General features: G+C 43.1%; 6 protein-coding genes and 1 non-coding gene across 7 annotated transcripts; 3 read left to right on the forward strand and 4 right to left on the reverse strand.

The window, feature by feature from the left end:
- Positions 1 to 1,035: 1,035 nt before the first annotated feature.
- On the reverse strand, positions 1,036 to 1,964 carry LOC138414187 (histone H3.1). Its single transcript, XM_069541065.1, has one exon. It carries the CDS (start codon positions 1,946 to 1,948, stop codon positions 1,538 to 1,540), a length of 411 nt encoding a protein of 136 aa, XP_069397166.1. The 5' UTR covers positions 1,949 to 1,964; the 3' UTR covers positions 1,036 to 1,537.
- A 981-nt stretch (positions 1,965 to 2,945) lies between these two features.
- Positions 2,946 to 3,406, forward strand: LOC132432744 (histone H2B type 1-L-like). Its single transcript, XM_060023495.1, has one exon. The coding sequence runs from the start codon at positions 2,986 to 2,988 to the stop codon at positions 3,364 to 3,366; it is 381 nt and encodes a 126-aa protein (XP_059879478.1). The 5' UTR covers positions 2,946 to 2,985; the 3' UTR covers positions 3,367 to 3,406.
- Positions 3,407 to 12,192: 8,786 nt separating this feature from the next.
- LOC132432720 (histone H3.1) lies at positions 12,193 to 12,883 on the reverse strand. Its single transcript, XM_060023465.2, has one exon. It carries the CDS (start codon positions 12,872 to 12,874, stop codon positions 12,464 to 12,466), a length of 411 nt encoding a protein of 136 aa, XP_059879448.1. The 5' UTR covers positions 12,875 to 12,883; the 3' UTR covers positions 12,193 to 12,463.
- A 754-nt stretch (positions 12,884 to 13,637) lies between these two features.
- On the reverse strand, positions 13,638 to 14,870 carry LOC132432769 (histone H2A type 1-like). Its single transcript, XM_060023524.2, has 2 exons — positions 14,415 to 14,870; positions 13,638 to 13,714 (listed from the first exon to the last, which is right to left on the reverse strand). Exons 1-2 carry the CDS (start codon positions 14,797 to 14,799, stop codon positions 13,638 to 13,640), a joined length of 462 nt encoding a protein of 153 aa, XP_059879507.1. The 5' UTR covers positions 14,800 to 14,870.
- Positions 14,871 to 15,169: 299 nt separating this feature from the next.
- On the forward strand, positions 15,170 to 15,599 carry LOC132432747 (histone H2B type 1-C/E/F/G/I-like). Its single transcript, XM_060023499.1, has one exon. The coding sequence runs from the start codon at positions 15,197 to 15,199 to the stop codon at positions 15,575 to 15,577; it is 381 nt and encodes a 126-aa protein (XP_059879482.1). The 5' UTR covers positions 15,170 to 15,196; the 3' UTR covers positions 15,578 to 15,599.
- A 3,146-nt stretch (positions 15,600 to 18,745) lies between these two features.
- On the reverse strand, positions 18,746 to 19,148 carry LOC132432765 (histone H4). Its single transcript, XM_060023521.2, has one exon. It carries the CDS (start codon positions 19,120 to 19,122, stop codon positions 18,811 to 18,813), a length of 312 nt encoding a protein of 103 aa, XP_059879504.2. The 5' UTR covers positions 19,123 to 19,148; the 3' UTR covers positions 18,746 to 18,810.
- Positions 19,149 to 20,034: 886 nt separating this feature from the next.
- On the forward strand, positions 20,035 to 20,106 carry TRNAM-CAU (transfer RNA methionine (anticodon CAU)). Its single transcript has one exon. It is a non-coding gene; the product is annotated as a tRNA-Met (tRNA).
- The last annotated feature ends 1,390 nt before the right edge of the window (positions 20,107 to 21,496 follow it).

Here is a 21,496-nt window from a genome sequence, read left to right on the forward strand (position 1 = left end):
AATGCCTGACAGACTTCCAAGAACAAAGATTTCTTTTATAAAACCTTTAGGACTTACAATGGCTAACTTGGCCTGTGTATTTATTTACAGCTTTGTTTCTGTTAAATTTACCACCTGACCTCTTTCCTTACTGATCCTCAAGGGGAAACAGCCCATTAAAAAACCATAGATTAATAGAAGGATCTCAATTTTGTAGTTAAGGATACCTCACCCATCTTGAACCTGAAATTTGCTGAAGTGTTTGAATAGACATAAAATCCTTCCAAACGGTCTACAGTAACCCAATTAGTAACAACCTTTCTACATTTCCAAATAACAGACTGTATAGTTTCAGAAAAAAATTCCTTACTTTTTTCCCTTCAGCTACCAGTTTAGAAATAGTGAAGAATTTGTTACTTCCACAAGAAGGGAATATCGTTTCAATACAGAATAACATAACACTGCTGTTTTGTAGGGATGAGAAGAAAGCGAAGACAATATTTTCTGCAATAGAGAACTGTCAAGCTTACAGCTGATTTTCATGTTTTACTGACAAATATGAGGTACTTTCATAAGCTTTGATTTAGAGATTAAGATAGGGAATTTAGGAAAACAGAAAAAGACCCCTGTAATGGCGTCTGCTGAAAGGCTCATGATTCCTATTCGAGTTCATTCCATTTTTTCCTACTCAGAGACCCACCCAGCTGCCCCTGTTGGTTGCTTTGGCCCTTTGTAGAGAAGACCTGGTGGGTAGAGACCGCCACCAAGTTCTCAGGAGCTGTCAAGGTCTTCCCTTTGGTGATAAAGCTAATAACCTAAGCCTTGGCTCCGTTTTAGGGGTGGTCGTGGTATATCCGTGACAATTCTCAACAGGTCCTTGTGGTTGCTAGCGAGCTGGGCCTCACAATTCTGGTGAGCAAGGGAACCCTAGTGTAGACCAAGCGTTTAGCCACGCCTAAATGTGCCAAACCTACACAAAATACACCAAACGGGGGTGTGCAAGTAACGCCGTGGAGGCAGTTCCTACACTGAAAACTTAAAAATAACATAGGCTTTTTAGGACTTCCCTCGTGGTGCAGTGGTTAAGACTGCCTGCCAATACAGGGGACACGGGCTTGAGCCCTGGTCCAGGAATATCCCACATTCCACGGAGCAACTAAGCCTGTGCGCCAGAACTGCTGAGTCCACGCACTGCAACTACTGAGTCCAGTGCTGCAACTACTGAAACCCTCAAGCCTAGAGCTCGTGCTCTGCAAGAGAAGCCACTGCAATGAGAAGCCCGCGCACCACAACGAAGAGTAGCCCCCGCTCGCCGCAACTAGAGAAAGTCCATATGCAGCACTGAAGACACAACGCAACCCCAAAAAAAAAAAAAAAACCCCACACCATAGGCTTTTTAAAGAGCTTAATTCCGAGACTCTCTCCACAAAGGTCTCTCGGGACTGCGCAAAATTTGTGCTCTTAATGACCAAGTACTACGGCACCTTTTATATGATCAAGTGATTGGCTCTGAAAAGAGCCTTTGGGTTTCAGTTATCACTCGATTAAGAAGGCCAATTTACGCCCTCTCCCCACGGATGCGGCGAGCAAGCTGGATGTCCTTGGGCATGATAGTGACGCGCTTGGCGTGGATGGCACACAGGTTGGTATCCTCGAAGAGCCCCACCAGGTAGGCCTCGCACGCCTCCTGCAGCGCCATCACGGCCGAGCTCTGGAAGCGCAGGTCGGTCTTGAAGTCCTGCGCGATCTCGCGCACCAGGCGCTGGAACGGCAGCTTGCGGATCAGCAACTCCGTGGACTTCTGGTAGCGGCGGATCTCGCGCAGGGCCACCGTGCCGGGCCGGTAGCGGTGCGGCTTCTTCACGCCGCCCGTGGCCGGCGCGCTTTTGCGGGCCGCCTTGGTGGCCAGCTGCTTGCGCGGCGCCTTGCCGCCGGTGGACTTGCGAGCGGTCTGCTTAGTACGAGCCATAATGAGAGATTGCAAACACAGCTACAACTACAAGCCGTGCTGTTCTTGCTCATATTTATACAGGCGAAGTCCTCCTGATTGGTCCGAATCTTCAAATTCCGCGCCGTGAATTAAGTAACTGGATAGGCCTTGTGATTGGATACCGGGTCTCACTTTAGAAAATCTAGATCTATTGCAGTACGCTCTATATTTTCTCGCTTAAAGTCCTCCGCCATTTATTCACCCTGTATGTTACATGTTTTATATATACCTTAATTGGTTTTGTTTTAATCCCTTTGTTCGGGATTAAGTTTGAGAAGAGACGAAAATGAACGTTCCCGAGTTCTGAGCCCTTTCAAAAACTACGGTTTTGAATGTAATTGATCGAGTCCAGTTTCGTCACTTATCAAAGGTTCTGATTTTGAATAAACGTTTTATTTTAGCAATGCAAGCACCATATTACATAATTCCCAGCTCTCCAACAAACGCTGGCATCACTTCCAGACACTGTTCCTAGAAAACATGAAAATACTACCGCCGTTGAAATGTGACGATCCTTAATTCTTCGTAAAGCTTAAGTGTTGCCGACTTTGATCAAGCCGAACTGGAAATGCCAATGGCATAATTTTGAAAACATTTATATGTTTAGCTAATTTCTATGTTCTCTTTTCTAGAATTACTAACCCGGTAACTGAATTTTGGCAGAAAACTAGTCATAAATTTGTATCGGGCGTTTGTCACTTTAGGTCCGGATCTAGAGAGAAACAAGGCTCACAAGTAGATACTTACGGACAAGACATTAATTTTTTGCCCTATTCTGAAAACGAAAGTTATTTTTTCTGATGGTGGGGGGTGATGTCGAGTGTTAGTTCCACTTAAACAGCCAATCAAAAAGCAGATTTGAAATCACCTTATTTGCATAAAAGGTTTCTACTGGCTGATTTGACCCAATCAGGAATTGAGATAGATTAAGCACCTATTTGCATAGAAGCCCTACAAAAATAGGCCAACATTGTAACAGGTGTTGTCAGTTTTCGTCTGTTTGATAACTTTACACCATGCCTGAGCTGGCTAAATCTGCTCCTGCTTCCAAGAAGGGATCTAAGAAGGCGGTGACCAAGGCGCAGAAGAAGGATGGCAAGAAGCGCAAGCGCAGCCGGAAAGAGAGCTACTCCGTATATGTGTATAAGGTGCTGAAGCAGGTCCACCCGGACACCGGTATCTCGTCTAAGGCCATGGGCATCATGAACTCGTTCGTCAATGACATCTTTGAGCGCATCGCGGGCGAGGCGTCGCGCCTGGCGCATTACAACAAACGCTCGACCATCACCTCCAGGGAGATCCAGACGGCCGTACGTCTGCTGCTGCCTGGGGAGCTGGCCAAACACGCCGTGTCCGAGGGTACCAAGGCTGTCACCAAGTACACCAGCTCCAAGTAAATGTTTTCAGGCGCTGTTAAACCCAAAGGCTCTTTTCAGAGCCACTCACACTTTCAAAAGGGGCTCTAATGCTGCATACTATTCGTTTCTAGAGAGAAGTAAGGTCAGGTTTGAAAATTGACTAATTAGGCATCTTTACCATTCTAATTTTTTCAGAAATCGGGCTCTTTTTACTGAGCAGAAATAATTTTAGCGAGCACAGAGCAGAGAAACGGTTTTATATTAAGAACTGAGAAGTCAGTTTTAGTTGCTGACCTATTAAGAATTTTAGCAGTCAGACCATCAAATGACTGTGAAATCTTTAGTTATTCATGTAATAGAGAAAAGGAAGGGGTAAGAAACCTCAAGTAGCCTGGAAATATAAAACCTTGATTTTTGAATACAGTCCTTGGCTGGCAGCCCAGTGAGTCAGTCAGTCTTCCCTTAAGGCTGATTGGAATTAGCAACAATACAATTTCAGCTACAGATTTTCATAATACCATGAGACTAAGGATCATACACGACAGGCTACCTGCAATGTCGATCAGAGCTCTTTAGTTGCTATCCTTATCAAAAGTGGACTTTTGATAAGTCCACTGTCATGGCCATTTCTCTGCTGGATTGGGGAGGGTGGGGGGAAGTTGCAGAGTATTGTGAGATCATAGATCTGAGTGTGCCCAAGATTCTTCTCTAAATGAACTCTTGAGTGGAAAAACTAGGACTCTGAGTTTATTCATTCATTCATTGAGAGCCTATTAAGTTTCTCAAAAAGTGACAGGTACTAGGGACAGAGCAATGAGCAGGATAGAAACAATCTCTCTCCTCACAGGGTACACTCTTTAGACAGTACCCAAACGAACAGAAGGGAAGTATCAGTCTAAATGTCACTTTAGCATTGCCAAAAGCTGAACTGACTCAACCTTAAATTTTTAATTTCCCTGGAGGCAGTTCTGGAAGGGAGGTGGAGTAAGAGAGATGGCAAGGGAAGAGGAGACAGTAAAAGAGAGAAAGGAATTACAAAAATGTGTGGAGTTCAAGTTTGTATTTGTGGACTATGGTTAACAACAGATGTTATATATTTACATTTTCAGGTTACCATGTTTTATCATTGGTCCACAAGAATTTTGTATTGGTCCTAGCGCTGTGACTTACTGAAATGTAGGATCTTACTGAAATGTAGAAAGGAATACTATACTAATAAATCTTGTCCATTATTCCTCTTAAAGATTCTCCTTAATAAGATTTCTTCTTTTTTTAATGTGCACCTGTATGACTTAGTATTAGATACCCCTAGAAGTGACAGACAGCCTAAAATAGTGGTTAAGCAAAATTAAAGTCTTTTTCTCTCTATGTAGCTCAGGCCTGGAATGGGCGCTCCACTCTCCTTAGGGAACTCATCCCTTTCTATGTATAAGGTATGTTCTCTCTATTATTTGAGAATATTCTCAAATATATTCTGCTATTCAATTCTACTATGGAGAGCCTACCGAGAACAAACTGGATGGATGAAATTCATAAATATTAAGTAGGTAATTCATAAGTAGGAAACGTATAAGAAATGTTGGATAGGTAAGCAAGGCATTTATGAGATACAAAATTCAGAAGCTGTATTTACTGTAAATCATTAAGTTAGTACCTCGTGAGATGTTAGACAGAGGGAAAGTAGAGCTTGTGTGTGCTACATGGAGATATAAAGTGATGAAAGAACCAAGAAGTGCCAAATATTTGTAAGACACTAAGTATTTATGAGTTCCCCAATATTTATGAGTTCTTAAACTGACCACCCACTGGTGACTCCCACTTTGGTACCATTTGCCCTCTACAGACAACATGCACATAAAAGACATGTTTCCTTGGTATGTCACTGGTGACCTCCCTAGATGGGAGGCTGTATACTCAGCCCTGCATCTCTCCAACAGAGCAAGCATGTGTTGGCTCCAAATCACTTCCATCTGCTGGACCCCTTTGCTCAAAGTCCAACCTAGTTCTCAGCAGAGAAGAAATTCAAAGGAAGGCAGGGAGTGAGAGGAGAGAGAGGGAGAGGGGAGGGTCAGAGAGAGATAGGAGAGAGGGAGGGGGAGGAGAAGGGGTGAAGAGGAGGAAAGGGAGGTTTCACATGAAAAGTGAAACCAAGGATTCAACTGATCTTTTGCAACCTATCTGAAATGTGTTCATTTGTCCAGTATCTTTTCCCTTGTTTCTTGCTATATATTTAAAATTGATTCAATCAAATTAATCAGGGAACTTAAATTGGCCTGTGAGACTTTATGTTCTATGACCTTGGAAATGGCCTGCCTGGTAGTGTATTGGGAGGCTACCACTGCATTAAGGTAATTTCTCACTTGTCATTCTAGCTGTCATTCTTAATAAGATATGGTCCCTGTTACCTAGGACATATAACATTGTCCTATAGAGCAAATAATAATGTATACAAATATAGAATGAAATGAAATATGCTTAAAATTGATAGTATGCTATCAATTTTTGATAACATATTTTTGATAGCATTTTTGATAAAGCATATTTATCAATTGATAAATATGCTTAAAAAAATAGTAATGAAATATGCTTAAAATTGAAGGGCTTTGAGGTTCACTACCTGGGAAATTTGTTGTCACCATTTACTAGCCAGGTGACCTTGGGCATTACGCAGAATCACTCAGCATGCTTCCCCATCTGTAGAGATAATACAGTAACTCTTATAGGTGACTTGCTCAAGCATATTTAGTGTTGGGACTGCTCCAGAACTCTGTTGTTTCAATGCTCTGTCTACCACTATCAGGAAAGAACAGAGGACCTGTGCATAGTGATTTTAGAAAATACACAGGTTTTCTGGAAAGAGAATTAGACCAAGTGTGGATATCTGAGGTGACAGATACATGATACTAACTTCAGGGCCCCAGTTCTGCACAGATAAACTCTATAAACCTTCAGAGGCAGAGGCACACTGGCTGTTAACCTCTCCTTCCTGAGCCCTCAGAGACCTTGTTTCCCAGCTTCCCTCGTAGTTGGGTGTGACCTTCTTAGCCCACATAGCTGAGTTCCTAACAATGGAATGTAAATAAAAGTAAAGTTTGAATTTTCAGGTCTGGGGCATAATAACCTCCCACGAAGACTTTCCAAGCTCTTTCCCCTCCCAAGACAAAAGTGTTTTAGAAACAAAAGAGGCCCAAAATAGAGTTATGTCATCAGACCAAGACTTAATTACAGTTTTGGCTTCCCCAGAAATGAAATCTTAAACTAGTCAAACAGGAATTCCTGCTCAGCACCAGTCAGGTAATCAGCCGGACAGACCCCTGCCAACCCCTACAGGAAAGCAACCTTGCAATAAGCTACCCACTTTTTTTCCTAGTGTAACTTCCCTGTTCCTGCTCCCTTCTGCCTAGAAAAATCTTTTATTTTGTACAGCTCCTCACAGCTCTCTTCTATCTGCTAGCCTGGATTTTGCCTGATTCATGAATCACTGAATAAAGCCAATAAGATCTTTAAAATTTACTCCATTGAATTTTATTTTTTAACATGGGAAAGCAATGTGTTTGGGATGATTGAGACACAGAGATAAAAGTGCACCTGGGCTCCAGAACCACTGCTTGGAAGAAAGAGCTACTTGCTGATCTAGAACACCCTTTTTGGACCTCATAAAAGCAGAGAATAAACTTGCAATAAGCCGTAAGCTTGTCAATTGGAAAAATAATAATAACCTAAAAGTTGAGAATTATGTTATATTCAGCAGGTATATGGAGGACTTAAGCCCAGGAGACAGCCTCTCAGATAGCTCTGTGGGACTGGTCCTGAAGAGGTAAAGGAGGATCCAGGATATATAGGAGTTTTTGGAGAAAAAACAACAACAACAACAGCAACACAAAAAAGCACGTAGTTGGAACGTCAAAGAAACTGTTAAAGAAAACAGCCATCTCAAGTTAATGAAGTTAGCCCTTTTCTATATCTGGGAAGATGCAAGAGTCTGGACTCATTGAAATCATTCCTTTGATATATATGTAGCTTAACTATCCAGGGCCAGTATCCTGTTTTTCTCCATCCTGCATCCCCTCAGGGTGCACAGGCGGGGGCGGTTGCAGGAGCTGATGGCCGCCACATCCTTAGTTTACTGATATGGCAGGTGACATTCTTCGTCCACAAGGTTTGGGGGTTTATCTTAATATACCCTCCACCAAGGCAGGGTCCCAATCTCTATTTTCTAAAAGGAAGTTCTGTAACTTGCTGGATCTCAAACCTTGTAGAACCAGATAGCTAGCTACATTCTTTAGTTGGCAAAGGATAGAGGACATTTTCTTCCTCCCCGACAGCTTCAGTTATCTGGCAAAACCTGAAGGACACCAGTTTTCCATTCTTTCCTTGAACACTACTTATTAAAAATGAAAGTAATTAATAGTTTACACTCCATAATGAAAATCCCTGCATTTGGACTGCAGTGTCTCCCAATAGGAAGGGTTCAGAAGAGATGTGATCTCTTAGTTCTGTGCCAAGACACAGCTATAGCTCAAGATCTGCAGCTGAGAACATGTAACACCTTTATCATAAATAAATAAATGTATTTTAATTTTGTTTTATTTTTAAAATCATGGGTTTGGCCATCAAATCATCACCATTTTGAAGGTTTTAATATAGAGTTCTATTAGCCATGAGCCAACAGATGAGCAGTCTTATTTATATTTGGCGACTTATCCATAATTATGCAATGTAATCTCAGAAAATTTACTTGTTAGAGTGTATAAAGCCTTTTTAGGAATATTACATTTGGATTCTCTTTTTTCTGAAAAGTAAAACGATGATGGTGATTATTTGGAACCTCAAAATATCTTACTTTTTATTTTAAATAAATTATCAAATAATTAATGGTCTTTCCTTAATGACTGGTATCCTTGAATCAGGCTGGCAGTCCTCCCTGGGATTAGTACTCATCTCTTCCTGCCCCGGCCTCAGTTTACCATCTGAATTGGGTGTGCTCAGGAAACTAGAACAATACTTTTGGGAAAAAAAAAAAAAATGTGTAAAATCGCTGCTGAGCTTGAGACTTGAAACTCCAGTTTGAGAAAACAGAAGAGGAACCTGGTTCTATCTAGTTGGTTATCAGACCTGCGACCATCATTCCAAGTGATGCTCCCAACATAGGACCTTCGCAATCACGGTTTCTTCTCTATGGAATGATCTTCTTACAGATGTATGAAGACCCCTCTCCCTTCCAAGCTTCATGACACTGGCTTTCATGTCTCATCTCAGTCGTGAAGTTTTCCCCACCCACCTTATTTAAAATGAAAACTATCCACCACCCATCTCCTACTCTGTGGCAGTCCTTAATCCCCTTGGTCTGTTTTCTTTATCCTCTTTACCTACCATAAGACTGTTTATCTTTGTTTATTTTCTGTCTCCCACAATAATCGTCGGTGAGCTCCGCACAGTAGGATCTTTGCCACGTTACGCATTGCTCTTTCCAACACCTGGAACATTGTTGAGCACACAGTAAGCACTCAAAAAGTTTTTGATGAGTGGATGGATGGATGAAGTAAAATGGACATATGCACATAACACAAAATGTCCATCCATTCTCTAGTGATGGAGATAAAGTCCATGACAGTTTTATCCAAATGAACCCCTGTGAGAGGTAGTTCCCCTCACTATGCTTCCATTTCTTCATCATCATATTTGAGCTGATAATGGCCCCCCCAACCCACAGAGTTATTGTGAGGATTAAATTAACTAATCCATATAGGCACTGATTTACAGACTTTGAATTGATAAAATCACGAATCTGGACAGTTCCCAAGGCCGGCATTGTTAACATCTCTACTTGGCAAATGACATAATAAAGACCAAGAGTGCTACATGGACCTTGCAACACAGGGGGCTTGTATTCAGCCAGAAGGTCACTACTGACTGACCCAGTGATATAAAGCTGGATAGCTCACCACTGTTCCTGATACAAAAACCCCTTACCTGGTTCCTGAAGACATTTGATTTTCAATTCAAATAAATCGTTTGTTACCTGAGGGTAAACAATTTGCCTGTGTCCATAAAACTAGTAAATGGAAGTACTATGCTATGAGTCACCTTTAACCCCAAATGTTTATATTTTATAAATGATTTTCTCTTTTCTCCCTAACTATAAATCCTCCAGGTCAGCTTCTATTTTCAAGATTTGAATAGCACAAAATAAAGAAAAATGGGCCTTGATTTTTGTGCTGGAGCACAACTGAGACCACCTGAAAATAAAGCAGAACCTGATTAAATGAGAGAGAGGGACACAAAAACTCCTATGTGCAACTCCTCTCAAGACCTTCCGTCTCACTCAGAGCAAAAGCCTAAATCCTTACCGTGACTTACAAGCCCCTGCATGATCTGGCTTCCTTTCATTTCTCTGCCATTATTTCCTCCTACAGAGCCCAGCCCACTCCACTCCACATAGCCCCCCTGGCATCTCAACATTCCTCCTCCTCTCCCTCTTTTTTTTTTATAATTTATTGATTGATTGATTTTTGGCTGCGTTGGGTCTTTGTTGCTGCATGCGGGCTTTCTCTAGTTGCGGCGAGCAGGGGCTACTTTTTTTGTTGCCGTGTGTGGGCTTCTCATTGCGGTGGCTTCTCTTGTTGCGGAGCACGGGCTCTAGGCGTGCGGGCTTCAGTAGTTGTGACACGCAGGCTCAGTAGTTGCAGCACGCGGACTCAAGAGCGCAGGCTCAGTAGTAGTGGCACACAGGTTTAGTTGCTCCGCGGCATGTGGGATTTTCCCAGACCAGGGCTCGAACCCGCATTCCCTGCATTGGCAGGCGGATTCTTAACCACTGCGGCACTCACCAGGGAAGGCTCCCTTTTTCTCTTTCCACAACCTCTTCCTCACAACTCTTTACTGAAATAACTACCTCCATACTGCCGTCTTCATTGGTCACCTTATCTAAATTTCAACTCCCCATGACAATCCTTATTCTTGCTTTATTGTTCTTCTCGCCATCTAACATATTACATATGCTACTGATTTATTGTCTTATCCCAGGGTCAAATGTAAATTCCATGAGAGCAAAGAATCTTGTCTGTTTTGTTCTCCAAGTATATTCCCAGTGCACAGAACAGCAACTGGCACATTGTAAACTCAACAAATGTATGTGGAATAAATAAATTTAAAAAGTCATCAATGTTAAATGTTGTTTGTTGGGGGAGTAATCATGACATCACAATTAGGTTTTAAAGTAGATGTATATTAAAATGTTGAGAGAGGAAATGATATGATTTGCTTGACAATAATCAAGGTAGAAGAGGTATAAATTTGGCCAGTGTTGATGTTGAGGCTGGGTGAGGAGTACGTAGGGTCTGTTAAACTATTATCTCTACCTCCATATATTCTCAAATGTTGCATAATAAAAAAAAAAATCTTTTTTAAGTTTTAGAAAATGAAACAATATCCAGGGTGGGGGGTGGGGGTAGGGAGATAAATTCCTAAATAATTTTATTTTTTTAAAGGCTATGGAGAAAGTCCACCTGAAAGACCAAACAAGACCTTGTGCTAATCTGTACAGGAAAGCACAATGTGAAGACAGAGGTATCCACTCTCCAGGATGTTCCTCCTTGTAGCATCCCTGAAAACCTAGTAATGTCAACCACTGAAAGCAGCTGCATTTCTCGATACAGACTCACATTAGCCCTGTCCTCAGAAATTGCTATAAAAGCCAAATACTATTTGATTCATTGCAGTGAGATAAACTGTCATCAAGCAAGCCAGAAAGTCCTCCTTTGGAACTACAAGGAAAGCCTGATTCAGTTAGGTAACTCCTTGCTAAGCCTGGAGTCCAACAGGAGCTAACCACAAGATTGGAATTTATTCAATATTTAGTCCTGGCCCTAGCTACCTATTGGAAGCACCTGAGTTTTAATAATTACTGTTGCCTGGGCCCACCTCATACAATTATAGTCATACTGATTGGACCCCAAGCAAAAATATTTTAATAAAAGCTCCAATTGACTGTAATGTGCAGTCACCACTGAGACCACTGATCCATAATGAAATCAAACTCTAGAGGCACCTTGTTATGTGCAACTGCTTGACAGAAATTTCATTCTATTACATAAATAAGTGTAGTTTGCAAATGCTTTCTCCTGGTAAGAGTTCAGACAGGCTGCTTTTCTTGATGAGACCAAAAACACCATTTTAAAAAATAGACTTCTTAATCTAGCGTTCATAAGAATCACCTGGGGTGAACTGGGTACAACGTAGATTCTGACTCAGTAGACCTGGGTTGGGTCTGAAAATCTACGTTTCTAGCAAATTCCCAAGTGATGTACATGCTGCTGGTGGTGGACCACACTTTGAGTAGTGAAACTGTAGAAGCCAGCAGGGTTCTCTGTCTTGGGTTCTGCTACCAATAAGTTTATTAGAAATCCTGACTGAGAGGTCTAATTTTTTTTTTTTTATAGAAGTCTACTATCAGCAAAATAACGCCCTCATTGTTCTCTGTGTAAAAGGTCAAACATTTCACGGGAAAGCCAAAACTGTTTCACCTTTAACTTGGCAGAGATTGGAACTGAGCAAATTGAGGTCTCAGAGACATTAGAAAGCAACGACAAACGCTCTAGCTTCTCAATTGTCAATACCCAAACATGTGGGAACACAGCTTTAGAAGGGGTAAGCAGCAAATCCACACCCACCTTCACCCAAATTCAACCTTTTGTGGGTAAAGCAGCTCACCTTCCATACATAATCCACGTACTCCAATAACCCGATCTTCACATCACACTGATTACTGCCCTTTCCAAATTACCTAAAACACGGCTTATTCTATTGCCAAACCTACCAATCCCCCACTCCACCTGCATGTGTTTATATTACATTTCCCACGAGACAGCATTGAGGAAATTTTGCACATAACCTACGAATTGAAGATATGCAAAGCTGCCAGAATTTAATTAACTGAAAGAGTACAAACACTTGTAAAGTTGCACGACACTCCCAAAACACAAGTTTACCCAGTAACTCATGAGGAAATTTCCACTTTAACATCCCGAACCAAAACTCTCCGAAACAGAACAGACTAAATGACAGCTACTTTAAAGAAAACGTGGGTGGCTCTTAGAAGAGCCTTTTTAGTTGGATTGAGATAGCTGAGAAAGCATTACGCCCTCTCCCCGCGGATGCGGCGAGCAAGCTGGATGTCCTTGGGCATAATGGTGACGCGCTTGGCGTGGATAGCACACAGGTTGGTGTCCTCGAAGAGCCCCACCAAGTAGGCCTCGCACGCCTCCTGCAGCGCCATCACGGCCGAGCTCTGGAAGCGCAGGTCGGTCTTGAAGTCCTGCGCGATCTCGCGCACCAGGCGCTGGAACGGCAGCTTGCGGATCAGCAGCTCCGTGGACTTCTGGTAGCGGCGGATCTCGCGCAGGGCCACCGTGCCGGGCCGGTAGCGGTGCGGCTTCTTCACGCCGCCCGTGGCCGGCGCGCTCTTGCGGGCCGCCTTGGTGGCCAGCTGCTTGCGCGGCGCCTTACCGCCGGTGGACTTCCGCGCAGTTTGTTTAGTTCGAGCCATCGTAAGAAACCAAACAAAAATGAAACCAAGTAGGCAAATAAGCAGGAAGAGGTCCCCTTTATATATACTCAGAAACGTTCCGATTGGCCTTGCGCTATTTCAAAAGCCCCGCGAAACAAAACCATTGGCTGAAGAGTCAACGCAGTGATTGGTGAAGAACTAGAGACTCTGATTGGATGAAATACTCCACATTTCAATCCCTCTTTTTGTTATACTCTGCGACCCAAAGGAACTAATTTTCTAATGTTCTAGTTCAGCGCATCTCACATTATAAGTAAGGAACCACTTGGGGATCGTGGACGATGCCAATTCTGATTCAAATCTATGTAATGGGGCCTAGAATTCCGAGGACTACGCTTTAAGAACAGATTTACTTGTATTCTTTTTCCTCCGTGGTTACTTTTTCTGAACTGAACTTAGATTCCCCTGGGCTGCCACTTCCTATCTCCACTGGGAAACCACGGGGAAAGCGACGGGCCGGGGACGACCAGCAAACAGTGCGCAACAAATGATTGACTTTCCTATGGTGGCCAAATGGGATTTTGCTTCAGTTTGTTACAGCAGAAATTAGTTAAGATAGCCGCCATCATGTTTAACTCTTCTTTTAGCCCAGTCAGCCAGTCTCTCAGAGATCTTTCTTTCTTGCTTAATTTCACTTTGAAACTGATTATTTTCTAGTTAGAATTGTACTATGCACCTGGTGTTTATTTCTCCGAGAAAACACTCCCTTCCTCTGTGAACATTTTTCATTCCAGAAAGGAGATCACGGTGCGATAACCTCAAGCACCACCAGAGCCAGTCCCAGGACCGCCGGACGCCATCTTTGATTTTGAAATTTTCCTGAAGTAAAAAAGAACGCAAAATTGCATTCTTATCTGCGACCCTATTTTCCACTCCTAGACTGTATAAGATAACTTCCTACTTTCTCAAGGGAGGGCACAGTCTTGAGGGCACTAGTCTGCTGTGGTCTCCATTGCCTGGCAAAGCAATGAAAGCTACTTTTCTACTTCCCCAAAACTATGTCGCCGCTTACTATTCGGCACGGGTGAACAGAGGCCGAGTTTCGGCAACAAGTTCAGAACTTGAAAAGCCCGCGCTGATCTGATTTGCCAGCTGTTCTTTCGTTTGGCTGTTTCAAACGTCTTAGTGACATTCTAAGCTACCACCCCCAACCTGCCTTCTCCTCAGGATAGAATGTTTTCCTTCTCGCTAAATAACCAAACTACCCCAGGTTTTTAAAACGTTACCAAAACTTGCTTCTTCACCACTACTAAAAGCCCTTGCTTACGGTACTAACCACTTTTTTGTAAAAGTTCTGTTTCCCTTTGTCACGTTTCAATCAGTCCCGTTAGATAGCGAAGATAACTTGCGATAATAAACTGTGGCGATTATCCAGTGGCTTTAACCGCGCGTAAGCTTCATAGACCCAGCCCAGGTTTAGTTACAAGCTTTTTTAAGTGTGAAAATGTGGACGGCTCTGAAAAGAGCCTTTGGGTAAAAAGTTATAGACACGCACTGATATTGGGATTGGTTCACTTGCCCTTGGCCTTGTGGTGGCTCTCGGTCTTCTTGGGCAGCAGTACAGCCTGGATGTTGGGCAGGACGCCGCCCTGAGCGATGGTGACTTTGCCCAGCAGCTTGTTGAGCTCCTCGTCGTTGCGGATGGCCAACTGCAGGTGACGCGGGATGATACGCGTCTTCTTATTGTCGCGGGCCGCGTTGCCCGCCAGCTCCAGGATCTCGGCCGTCAGGTACTCCAGCACTGCCGCCAGGTACACCGGAGCGCCGGCCCCGACCCGCTCGGCGTAGTTGCCCTTGCGGAGCAGGCGGTGCACACGTCCCACGGGGAACTGGAGCCCGGCGCGCGAAGAGCGGGTCTTCGCCTTGGCACGTACCTTACCGCCCTGTTTCCCCCGGCCAGACATGACAAAACACTAATGTCAAAACAAAAACCAAAGAAAATAACCCTCAGAATACAAGAAACTAGACTATTATACTCTGCGGCGGTTTGGTAAAACAGCCTGTGCGATTGGCCGAACACAAACCTTAGCCAATCAAAAGCTAGTTCTAAAACAACAACGTTACTAATTTACATAGAGAGTTTGTAATTGAAAAGTCAAATTATGTAAGGTTGAGCTAAGGGAAGAGCCAATGAGACTTTGTAATAAAGAGCCTATCAGAGATTAGGATGCTGAAAAGACCAATCACAAATCGCAATTCTGCCATCTCTAATTTGCATACAGACCAAGCAAATACTGAGGCCGGTTGCTGGTGGGCGTATTTGTTTCTCTTTCGCTACCTGGTGGTTTTGTGGGTCTTGCGATGCCTGAACCAGCTAAGTCTGCTTCTGCTCCGAAGAAGGGCTCCAAAAAGGCGGTGGCCAAGGCCCAGAAAAAGGACGGCAAGAAGCGCAAGCGCAGCCGCAAGGAGAGCTACTCCGTGTATGTGTACAAGGTGTTGAAGCAGGTTCACCCGGATACCGGTATTTCCTCCAAGGCCATGGGTATCATGAATTCATTTGTCAACGACATCTTCGAGCGCATCGCGGGCGAGGCGTCGCGTCTGGCGCATTACAACAAACGCTCGACCATCACGTCCAGGGAGATCCAGACGGCCGTGCGCCTGTTGTTGCCCGGGGAGTTGGCCAAGCATGCCGTGTCCGAGGGCACCAAGGCTGTTACCAAGTACACCAGCTCCAAATAAGCTCGCTCCCTCTCCAATAACTCAAGGCTCTTTTAAGAGCCACCCACATTGTCTCTTAAGGGTCTGTAACTCCAGACTTCAAAATTATATTTATATATGACCTAGGAAAGAGAAAAAGCTCTGAAGGATTCGGAAAGTTACTCTTTCGTAAGAGATGTTTACCTTTGTAAGAGAAATACCCCTTTTGTATGGGTGTCTGTTACTCTACCAGGAAGAGGAGGATGGCCGAATGTGTTATCTATGGAAAAGCCCACAACTTACATCTGCCTAACAACGTTACCCTTGTTTCCTGTGCTTTAGACCTGGCTGCCCATTCCCATCGTTTTTAGTTTTTAGCTGAAGAGGTATTTAAGGTGGTAGCCGCAGCCATTTTGTAGATTTTGTTTTACTGGGGCTCTCCAATGTATACAGGAGGTACATCATTGTTACGTTTGGTTTTTCTACTGTCAATGTGTCTTCTATCAATTATTAGGCCAGCCAAAGAATCTAGAAGGGAAGAAGGAAAAAAATTTTCTTCCCTACATCTACACAGTGAGTTTTGTGAACATGAAATAAGTTACTATATTTTGAATGGTGCTTGTGAAGAAAATTCCCTAAACTCCACATATAATTAAGGCATTCATTTCTTGCTTTCCGAAGTTAATTTTAAGTACATTTTAAAATAATGTATTATTGAAAACAAATACATAAGTATATTTGAGAAATGGATAAGCATGGTTTAAGGGGAAATCCCCCAGCATATGATACAGTCCCGACTGCCTCTTTGAATGTTAAATTTGAGCATCTTACTTAAACCCTCTGTGAGCATTTCTTTCTAAAATGGGAATAATAATTAGCAACTACTCTGTGGCACTGCTGGGGTGATCAATAAAAGAGCACAAGTAAAGTACTCAGGGTGGTGACTGCACAGAGAGGGTCTTCTAAAGTATTAGCTGTTGGCTAAAGCCTCTGGTTGAAGTGCTGGGAAGCTGCTCTTAGTCCTGCCCACTTTGGAGTCTCAGAATCTTGAAGCCATAAACAAGGCAGTAGGCCGGAAAGCCTACTAGCATTTAACACCAATTAGGATTCCTTGTCTGGCAGTGTGAACAATCCAAACCACTTCTAACAGTCCAAGCCCCTCTTTGAAACCAGTTCGTTCCCCTGAACTGTTCTGAGGACAACCTAGTGCCTGTGACTGTAAGTCTTCCCTGCGTTTGATGGCCAATTCATGCAACATGTGCCTTACTTTCCAAGGACTTTCTCATGCCTCACTAGGATTAGAGGTACCTCTTTTAATAAGGTGTTGGGTTATAAGGAAGGCCATATAAGAACTACTCACCTCCCTCCACCCAACCACAATACTTCCTTTCTGCATCCAGACTTTCCTTCTTGGTCTTCCTTCCATTTGGAGCTTCACTTTCTCAATCTTTTTTGCCCTCAAGCATCACTTATGAATAAAGCCTTCTATGACCATATCATTTAAAATGTCACCTCCTTCCTCCATACTTTAATGCTTTTCCCAGCTTCAGTGGTCCTCATAGCACCATCTTACATACTGTTTTACCTGTTTTGTTTGTGCCCCCTCCAACAAAATATAAGCTCCATGAATATAGATATATTGTTTTGTTCACAGTTGTTCACTGCTATAATTCCATAGCATCAGACAGTGCCTGGTATATGCCATGTGCTCAATTTTGTTTGTTTATTAAATTAACATCGTCATATGAATTTGTTTCCTCAAACCAGTGCCTTAGCTCAAATAACATCTGATCCTTTTCATATTTAAGCACCAGAGCCCGTATCTTTAAAACAGATGAGATTCCAAATGACTGCATTGATTTCTGGCTCGCAAAGTATCACCCTACAAATTACTTGCAGGCCACAAGGAGGAAAAACCTGCTTTTACAAAGACACTAATCACCCTAAACCAGTAATTGATCTATCATATCGAATCTGGATAACCCCGACATCAAGTGCCTCTGATGTACAATAGTATTTACATACAATCATCTGTAACTGTTCCTTGACAAGAAAATTAACATGATTTCAGTCAAGTCTAGGGAAAATCACTTGTAGGGCATTCAGGGTACAGAAGTCAAGGGAAATAACCCCATCAGGAAACAAGCCAAAGCAAGACATCCTATAGGCCTGGTCTACAGCAAATCAATATCAAAAAACTAAATGAGATCAAGGAGAAGAAAACTTGTAGATTAAAAGACCTGAGACAAAAAAAAAGACAGAAACCTGAGACTGAGAAGGCGTGATTGGATCCTCCTAAGCAAACCAGATCTCTAAGACATTTTGGGGCATAACTGGGATTTGTTACTGTGAACCCAATATTAGATATTAGGGAATCTGGTTTTAGTTTGGCAGTGATTATATGGGAGCTTTTTTAAAAAATAAAATAGTGCGTACTTAATTTGAGGTAAAATATACTGATGCCTGTGTAGCATTTTTTTAAAATCATGTCAGCTGTAAAGCTTAAGTGACAATTATGTTGTTAAGTAACAGACTTCCTATCGGCTTTTTAAAATTTTAACAGAAAGTCAGAATACAGTGTTCTCTATGACTAGAAACATGTGCTAGCTCTCCCCGCCTGTGCATTTTAATTTTACCCCCAAAGCACTGGTACAAGGGTTTTAAGTTTGCAGAGCCCAGCAGCAGGACCACACTCCAGCAGAGCTCAGGATCGCGCCCCGCACAGGGGACGACCCGCCCCACTCGTAAATTCGCCTTTGTTCCGGGCCCCGCTTGCCGCCACGGGCGCGGGCTTTCTTTGTTCCTCGTCCTCGCCGCCATTTTGAGCACGGACCACAGGCGGGGGAAGGGAGCCTCGCATTACTACATCTGGGGCAGTGTAAGCCGACTTCTCTCCAGTATTCAAACACTATGCATACACGACTCCAAACTTGAAATACACCAGAACTTAAGCGGAATCTTCCTAGGGAAGACAGTCCTCTGTGAGTTTCTTCACTGCCCCACGAAACGTTAAAATGCTCAAACTTATACCCGAAACCACTTCCACAAAGCAGAAACATACACAAATCAGCCAACTTCTGCCCTCCTAAAATGTGAACTAGAAATTAAAAAGCACGAAAAATAGCTTTTGACTAATTAAAAGTAAATGAAGTACACCTCATAAAAAGCAAGGAAAAAGAACAGCAAAAAGTGCTAGCTCTTTCACCGAAACATTTGGGCGGCCCTGAAAAGGGCCTTTGGTAGTAAAAGATGTTAAATCGCTGAAAACGGGAGACCTAACCGCCGAAGCCGTAGAGGGTGCGTCCCTGGCGCTTGAGGGCGTACACTACGTCCATGGCGGTGACGGTCTTCCGCTTGGCGTGCTCCGTGTAAGTGACCGCGTCTCGGATCACATTCTCCAAGAAGACCTTCAGTACCCCACGGGTCTCTTCATAAATCAGACCAGATATGCGCTTGACCCCACCTCGCCGGGCCAAACGCCGGATGGCGGGCTTGGTGATACCCTGGATGTTGTCGCGCAAAACCTTACGATGCCGCTTAGCGCCCCCCTTCCCTAATCCCTTACCACCTTTGCCTCGTCCAGACATGGTAATACTGCTCTGACAATACTCAAAACAGCGAGAAAAACCCCGAGGCAATTCCCTTATATGAACGGGTTTCGGACCGAATTGAAGACTGAAAGCGCGCTCGCCCGCGCTTTCCTTTAGCCCGCCGGCCCCTCTCCTCGCGGCCCAGTCTCGATGACGTCATGATGACTTAGTCCCCGCCCGCCGAATGTGCCCTTCACGAAGGAGTCTACAGCAGGTCCTCCGGCCCTAAGTGGGACTTCTAGGACCTATTTAACAGCTGCGTCAGACTAAAAATGTTAACATTTTTTTTTACTAATTATCTTTTGCTGTTTGGGGTGCTTTGGAACGGTTGCTCAGGAGCCTTGGCCCACACGACCGGAACTGCTGCAACCTTCGCTGGAATGCGGAGCCCCGCTTTGCCCCCAAGTTTACGGTGCTTCCAGCATTACTCCTCCCTACAACAAAATCCCTTCAAACCGAACCCCCCCGCTCCGGAGGACTTTAAAAACTGCAGGACTTCACCCTCTCCATCACGAAGCCAAGGGAAATCTGACCAAAAGGATTTTCTTCCCAAAGGCGAATACATGGTTGGTTACTGATTTTGTGGTAGAATTCTCGCCCGCCGCGCGGACGCCCGTGTTCCTTTCCCTCTTGTTTTCGTTTCCTTCCCTGTTTACTAAAACCTGTAATTCTCATTTAATTATCTAACCACCCCTCACCTCTGCGCCCAGTAACTTAACTCTGTTAATGTTTACTTTTCTACTCCTCGTCGTTTCCTCTGATTCTGGTAGCGATATTATTCCAGAGACTTGGCAACTTGTAGCCAAGGAATTGAAATAAATAGGCGCCTTCTTACATTTTTTATATTTAGAGGCCAAGTCGCCTCTGAGTAGACTTAAGAGTATTATTAGGAAACGTTTTCGAAGAGAGAGCAGAGTGGCGCAGCGGAAGCGTGCTGGGCCCATAACCCAGAGGTCGATGGATCGAAACCATCCTCTGCTATTTTCCTTCTGTCGTTAAAATTGTGTAACCTTGTTTCACAGTAAGGAAAAAAAATAAAATGGCGTCCCACTCTTTTTTTTTTTTTTTATTCTGGAGCTAAAATGACTCCCTGAAAATAAGCGTGAAACCGTTTAAGTGATTTCTTCAGGTTGCCAAAGTAACCGTGCTATTTTATCACGACAGTTCTCGTTGCCCTATGAAGCTGCGAAAATACTGAATTAAACTGAGGGCAGGGGTGGAAGCCAAGATCTTGAGTTACATTTCCTTCTATAACATAATTCGGAAAGCACTACTTTTAGGTAATTGTGGCCATGTGGTTAAGCTGATAGACTAGAAATCTCCTGGGCCATCCCGGCGCAGATTCTTTGCAACTACTAGAGTTTTAATCTTTGGAGTAAATAAGTAGCAGTTTGGGACAGAGTGCAGAGTTTGGGAGGCCATGATTGTACTTTGACCTGAGAAAACCACTTCGGCGGCTACTGGTAAAATGTGTCTGTACCTTTTACCTTGCTTTACAATCTCTAACAGAACTATTCTCTATGCTCATTTTTTAAATATATGTGTGGACTGTTTTATAGTTTTCTCTCTCTCAGAAAGGATTCCTATTCATATATTTATGTGTTAGATACTGTCCTAGGCGCTAAGGAAAGGCATTAAGTAGCCTACAGTGTAGAAATGCTTTTAAACAAGTAAATACGTATATACAGTACAAGTTGTTTCCCGGTAGCCCTATGACCACCCAGTAGTTGGTGATTCGCTGGAAGGAGTCACATGAATCAACATTTACCCAAGGTTAAGATTTATTACAGCAAAGGAAAAAGTGCAGACACACAAAAAAAGATATACACAAGGAAATACTAGAGAAGGCTTTCTTGTCCTCCATCTTCAGGTATGGCACGGATGCTCTTTATTACTTGAGGAGAAAAGTCATGGAAAGCAACACACCAGTCATGGTCAAAAATTATTTTGGCTGGATTTCATTGCCGATAATCTTCTCAAAGATGGAGTCTTCAACAGACTGGAGATATATATATATATATATATATATATATATATATATATATATATATATATATATATATCTCCACTTCAACATGTATATTCACATATACATTCACACATATAGGATTCATATAGAATACTAATTTGACCACTCCAAACTTGGATGTTAAGTGCACAACTCAAACTTAACATGTCCAAACAGAACTTATCCTAACCCCACACACACCACCCCCAAAATGCTCCTTCCTCTCCTGTGGTGGTCCCCATCTCAGTAAATGGAAACGTGTTAAAGCAAAAAATCGTGGAGCTATGTATGACTTCTCTATTTCTCTCACACCCTCAATCCAATCAGCAGATCCTTCAAAACATATCCAGAATTCAACCACTT

This window comes from Delphinus delphis, chromosome 10 (assembly GCF_949987515.2).
Source record: "Delphinus delphis chromosome 10, mDelDel1.2, whole genome shotgun sequence".
NCBI lineage: Eukaryota > Metazoa > Chordata > Mammalia > Artiodactyla > Delphinidae > Delphinus > Delphinus delphis.

Excerpts from the sequence above, each read along its gene's own strand:
- LOC138414187 (XM_069541065.1), bottom strand. The coding sequence starts at position 1,948 with ATGGCTCGTACTAAGCAGACCGCTCGCAAGTCCACCGGCGGCAAGGCG.
- LOC132432744 (XM_060023495.1), top strand. The coding sequence starts at position 2,986 with ATGCCTGAGCTGGCTAAATCTGCTCCTGCTTCCAAGAAGGGATCTAAG.
- LOC132432720 (XM_060023465.2), bottom strand. The coding sequence starts at position 12,874 with ATGGCTCGAACTAAACAAACTGCGCGGAAGTCCACCGGCGGTAAGGCG.
- LOC132432769 (XM_060023524.2), bottom strand. The coding sequence starts at position 14,799 with ATGTCTGGCCGGGGGAAACAGGGCGGTAAGGTACGTGCCAAGGCGAAG. Across the intron at positions 13,715-14,414 it reads GAGCCACCACAAGGCCAAGG|GAAAATTTCAAAATCAAAGA; the intron begins GCAAGTGAACCA and ends TTTTTACTTCAG.
- LOC132432747 (XM_060023499.1), top strand. The coding sequence starts at position 15,197 with ATGCCTGAACCAGCTAAGTCTGCTTCTGCTCCGAAGAAGGGCTCCAAA.
- LOC132432765 (XM_060023521.2), bottom strand. The coding sequence starts at position 19,122 with ATGTCTGGACGAGGCAAAGGTGGTAAGGGATTAGGGAAGGGGGGCGCT.